This window comes from Nicotiana tomentosiformis, chromosome 12, assembly GCF_000390325.3.
Source record: "Nicotiana tomentosiformis chromosome 12, ASM39032v3, whole genome shotgun sequence".
NCBI classification, from domain to species: Eukaryota; Viridiplantae; Streptophyta; class Magnoliopsida; order Solanales; family Solanaceae; genus Nicotiana; species Nicotiana tomentosiformis.
In genome coordinates this window covers 84,105,253-84,110,778 of record NC_090823.1, presented here as the reverse complement: position 1 = coordinate 84,110,778, position 5,526 = coordinate 84,105,253, and the positions used below count along the sequence as shown (strand labels likewise).

Below are 5,526 nucleotides of genomic sequence, written 5' to 3'. Positions count from 1 at the left end.
AAAAATAGAAAAGAAAAGGCATTTATTTTGGTGACCAACACTTGTTAATGGGAATTGACACTTGAAAGAAGTTATATCATTAGGATGGAAGTCATATGGATAAAAAAATAAAATATATATATATATATATATATATATATATATATATATATATATATATATATATATATATATATATATATATATATATATATAACGGATTAACGGTTTAGCCGATAAGAAAATTGAATAATCCGCCCCCAAACCGATAAGCCGTTAACAATAAAATTTCAATCCGTTCCCCATCCGTTAAACCGATAAGCCGATACCAATAATCCATTAATCCACTTTTACAGTTCGATTTTCGGTTCCGGTTGGGTTTTTAACACCATTATGATCTACTATGTTGTTGCTTATTGGGTGCTTAGATTATTGTTTTATGTGTAAATGTGCTCATTCTAATTAATTTAACATAGATATTTCTGAGTATATGTTGTATCATTCAAATTTGGAAAACTATATTGATCACACTCCATTGTAAGTTTTAATTTTGTGTTTATTTTGTCAATATTTTTAAAGTCTACTCAAATTTACAATGTCCTCGATTAATTTCTGAACATGAAGGCGTTAAATGTTTTTGATGAGATGAATTAAAATATGTACAAGATAAACTTCCTTACTTCAAGAGTGGATCGCAGCGTCACTATTGATAAACATAATGACGTAATAGTGAATGCAAATTTTACTGTGCTCATAATTTTCTACAGTTATATTCTACTGAAAATGTATAACTTGAACAACAATACGCCCTAATAATAATGTCCCAACAACATTCTAGGATTACATTGTTAGGAAGCACGGGCAAGAATATCTAAGTATATAAATATAACCAAACTTACTAATTCGTTCGATTCCGTTACTTTCGCACTGCAGCTCTTATCTGTTAGCTGCATTTTGACAACCTCTACATACGTGTTATAAACTCATGCAGCCAACTCTTATATCAATCCACGTATCACTTTTATTCCACATGGCCCCACCCACGTTCTCCTCCTCATCACTCTTCTTATATGAGACCCCCACAACGAACAGTTCTGTTCTCCGCAACTCATAATCAAGAAACTGAGAAGTTAAAAGCGTAGCAAAATAAAGAGAATATTTTAAAAAGGAATTTGAAGATGCAAGCAGCAAAGGAGAAAGCAGCTAATGTTGCCGCTTCGGCTAAGGCTGGCATGGAAAAAACCAAGGCAGTCGTCGGAGAGAAGGTTTTTTTCTTCATATATCTTTTCAGTATTTTTCTAATTATTCTTTTTTTTTCCTAAAATTAATTTAAAATTTTAAGTTATGTGTATTAAAAATATATTAATTTTTTACCCATCAAAGTTAAGCATAACTTGCAACCGTGTAACAGTAGATAACTAATTAGTAAGTATGGAATTCAAAATTTAAGATCTATGCTTTAACCTTTAAGGTTTTAGCATTGAACTCATTGTATTTTCAAAGTTACGAGGTCATATTTATTGTTGATTGTTATTTTTGTGTCTTTCTACACATAAATTTATACGCCGTGTCGTATGTTGTATCTGGCCCTGAGCAAGCGTGATACGAGACGATAAGAGTACTAATTTGTTATAGCGGATTAGCGTAAAAAAAGTTTAGTGCGTTCAAATGTGTATAGTTTAGATTTTTATATATATATTTTTAACTTTTGTTGAACAGGCGGAGAAATTGACGACACGTGATCCAGTGGAAAAACAAATGGCGACCGAGAAAAAAGAAGAGAGGATCCATCAAGCGGAGATGGATAAGCTGGCGGCGCAGGAGCAGAACGCGGCCTCGAGACAAGCAGCCGCCACCGGAGGAACTACAGCTTATACTGCTAGCAGCGGTGGTGTGGCCCCCGGTCACACCACCGGGGCCCAAGGGACTACTACCGCGCCTACTGGGACAACAACGGGCGTGGTTGGGACACAGAACCCACCGGGGACCACTACTGGAACCGGAAGGGCTACGGTTCAAGGTCCTAATACTGGCGGGCAGCTTGGATCTACCACCGATTCTGCCTTTTAATTAGGATTGGAGGTGCTTTTGGAGTAGTTGCAATGAGTACTAGCTAAGAATAGTTACTAGTGAGTTTTTATTTTTCCTTGTTTTGGTAGATTAAAGTCCTTTTCTTTTCTGTAAGTTGTAAAATTAGTTTGTTGTGATCATGTCGTGTATCTATATTATGTAATACAGTACACGATAGTAGTTAGGAATAGGAAGGAAGATTGTTCGTGCTTTGGATTTAACTTCATTTTTATCTTTGTCATATTTCATCCAAAAGTTAAGCTGCACTTTTAAATTACTACGTAATTAATTATATCAATCCGTAAGTTCTTTTCCTCTTCAAATGGGACTTCCAGCTCGACTCAGCTGTGTTTCATGATGTTCGTTCATCATTGTATGGTCATAATTTAAAAATTTACTCGAAAGAGCTATTCATACATGTAGTTAAGTAACTTGATCAAACATATTATTGTTGGCAAATCATAGTTCCCAGGGGATATAGCAAAATAAACTATAAGGTTATTTACTGACACATTCAACAGGGTTAGGAAACAATTTTACATGTAGCAGGGCATTTTTCCATTGTCTAGTTAACTATGAATAAGAGAAACAAATGGAGGGGAAAAAGGTTTTTCTTATATTGAAAGAGGAAAACCCGAATAGTTTTGCTTTTTGTTTAACGCTAATATATAAGCAAATAAGCAATGGACTTGGGGAAAATGTTTTAGATAATTGTATTAGGTAAAATATGTCATGGCACGTGGCCACCCAAGAAGGGGACATGTGAAATCTAAGCCAGGAGGACAAAGATAACGTTAAACAGAATTGGCATTAAAGAAGGGCACGACCCTAGCTAGTACCTTCTTCATAGCTATAAATAATAAGCTCAATGATCATTGTACGGGACATGAATTTTCTGGCTAACTTATACTACATTATATACAGAATTTTAATACAATTTTGCTTTCTCGCTCTTTGATCTCATCATTATCGTGCCCGGAAACCCCATTCTCGGACTCGTCAGCTCTGTCATTTCATCTACATTTTAAGGCTGAGTATTTTATATTTCATCAGTTATTTCGTTATTTTTTGGATCAAATTAATTCACTTGTCAAGAAACACAAATTCAACTGTACCGTTTTACAGGTAAATAGTTTGGCGCCCACCGTGGGGCCTAGACAGTCGTGCAATTAAATTGATCCTTGCCTTTTTTACTAACGCGTTTTGATCACTTTGTCTTAGCAAAAAATCACAAAAAATGGCAGATAACACTGTTAACGGCACACGCAACCCTGAAATTCAAGGGGAACAACCTCATTTAGAGGATTCAATCAGTGACACTCGCAATGAGGGGAACGACGCCACACCAGTACATGACAGACAGTACCCTCGACAGGTTTGGGAGGAAACTCTTGATGATGCTGATGAGGAGCATGTAGCGGATGCAGTATGGGTCCTGCAAGAGCAATAGGCAATCATTCTAGGAAATCTCGCGCGACACGATCATGTTATGACGGAACTGAAGCAGGCGCTATCAGGTGCCTCAAATAATGCAAACAGGAGAGATCCAGTTCCTCCTGATGTTCCCGCGAACCAGACGACGCAGAGAATTGATAATAACACTCCTAGGGGAGAGGTTGGCTCTGACAGGGCCGAGGGGAGTAGATCCGGCCTCAACAACGGTAATGATCCGTTCAAGGATAAACTTTTGCGGTTCATGAAGGAAGTAAATGCCCGCATGGATCAAATTCCGGGCGCGTCATCAGTATTGAAAAGCCCGAACTTGAAGAAATATATTCAATTACCATACAAGCTGAGTGCGGCCCCAGAATTAATCCCGGAGTGGCTCAAAATGCCCGAAGTGCCGAAGTATGACGGAACTCAGATCCATAGGAGTACATTACCACCTACACAACATCGATGAAAGGAAATTATTTGGCTCCTCACGAAATTGAATCAGTGTTGCTAAAGAAATTTGGTGAGACTCTCACGAGGGGAGCTTTAACGTGGTATTCATTATTTTTCGAGAATTCCATAGATTCCTTTGAGATGCTCGCGGATTCATTAATCAAGGCTCATGCCGGTGCTAGAAAGGTACAAGCCCGAAAGGTCGATATATTCAGGATCTTGCAGGGAGAATCCGAGTTATTACGAGAGTTCGTTACCCGGTTCTATAAGAAAAGGATGTTACTACCGGTAGTCCCGAATGAATGGGCAGCTGAAGCGTTCACTAAAGGTTTACTCTGGTAGAAGTTTAGACGCTTCCCGGAAGTTGAAGGAAAGTCTGCTCGAGTTTCAAGCGACGACTTGGGCGGATGTCCACAACCGGTACGAGTCAAAAATAAGTATCGAAGACGATCAGGTTGGATTTCCATCGTCGACCAAAGGACGGGAGAAGAATAGAGAAAAAATGAAAGATGATATTGACACGGATAGACGAACTTCAAGGGGACGGTTTTTGCCATACGAGCGGACAGAAGGTCATGGCAGGATCTTCCGAACAGCAGACAAGTTCACCGTTGGTAGAAGGACCGATTGTAGCCGGAACAACGGATCGTTGCAGGATAAAGAAATCTCGGGGTCGCGAGATTCTTCTTACCCAAAGTTATTAGAGTATAACTTCAACGTCGGCGTGGTGGAGTTGGTATCAGCCATGAGAAATATCAAAGAGGCACGATTCCCGAGACCTATGAGATTTGATTCCAGCCGGAGGGATCCCAATTTATGGTGTGAATATCATGACACTAATGGCCACCGGACTGGGGACTGCCGACACCTCCAGGAAGAAGTGACAACACTGTTAAAAAATGTTCACCTCCGAGAATTCGTGAGGGACGAGCTAAAAACAATTATGGTCGGAACAGGGGCAACTCGAAAGCAGGAGAAGAACCCCCACGCCAAACGATTAACATGATCTTCGGAGGGAATGAAATTAATGGGGTTACCTTTTCGGAAGCGAAAAAGATAAAAGTATCGATAACTCATAGTAAGAAGCTCCGAGAAGACGACATCACATTTACGGACGAAGATGCAGACGGATTACTGCTACCGCACAATGACGCACTGGTAATTCCTTTAAATGTGTTAGATTTTAAAATTAAACATATTTTAGTGGATCCAGGAAGTTCAGCTAATATCATACAATGGAGAGTACTGGAACAAGCTAAACTCACCCGAAGCATTATCCCAAAAACCAAACTCCTCGCTGGGTTCAACCTCGCAACCGTGACAACTCGGGGAGAAATTTTGCTGCTCACGAACGTTAAGGGAGTAATGAAGACAACACTCTTCGAAGTGGTAGATAGAGACATGAGGTATAATATCATCTTGGGAAGACCATTGCTGCACGATATGAAAGTTGTGCCTTCAACATATCACCAATTGTTAAAGTTTTCGACATCCGAGGAGATCAAAAAGATAAGGGGTGATCAACCGACAGCAAGAGAGATGAATACAATTTTGATCTCCAATAGAAAAGGAAAGGATCGTGCAGCATAG

At 39.1% G+C, this 5,526-nt stretch overlaps 2 protein-coding genes across 2 annotated transcripts; both read left to right on the top strand.

Moving 5' to 3' along the window:
* Window positions 1–1,066: 1,066 nt before the first annotated feature.
* On the top strand, window positions 1,067–2,290 carry LOC104099155 (11 kDa late embryogenesis abundant protein-like). Its single transcript, XM_009606069.3, has 2 exons — window positions 1,067–1,244; window positions 1,699–2,290. Exons 1-2 carry the CDS (start codon window positions 1,158–1,160, stop codon window positions 2,047–2,049), a joined length of 438 nt encoding a protein of 145 aa, XP_009604364.1. The 5' UTR covers window positions 1,067–1,157; the 3' UTR covers window positions 2,050–2,290.
* Window positions 2,291–4,938: 2,648 nt separating this feature from the next.
* LOC138902960 (uncharacterized) lies at window positions 4,939–5,526 on the top strand. Its single transcript, XM_070190865.1, has one exon. The coding sequence runs from the start codon at window positions 4,939–4,941 to the stop codon at window positions 5,524–5,526; it is 588 nt and encodes a 195-aa protein (XP_070046966.1).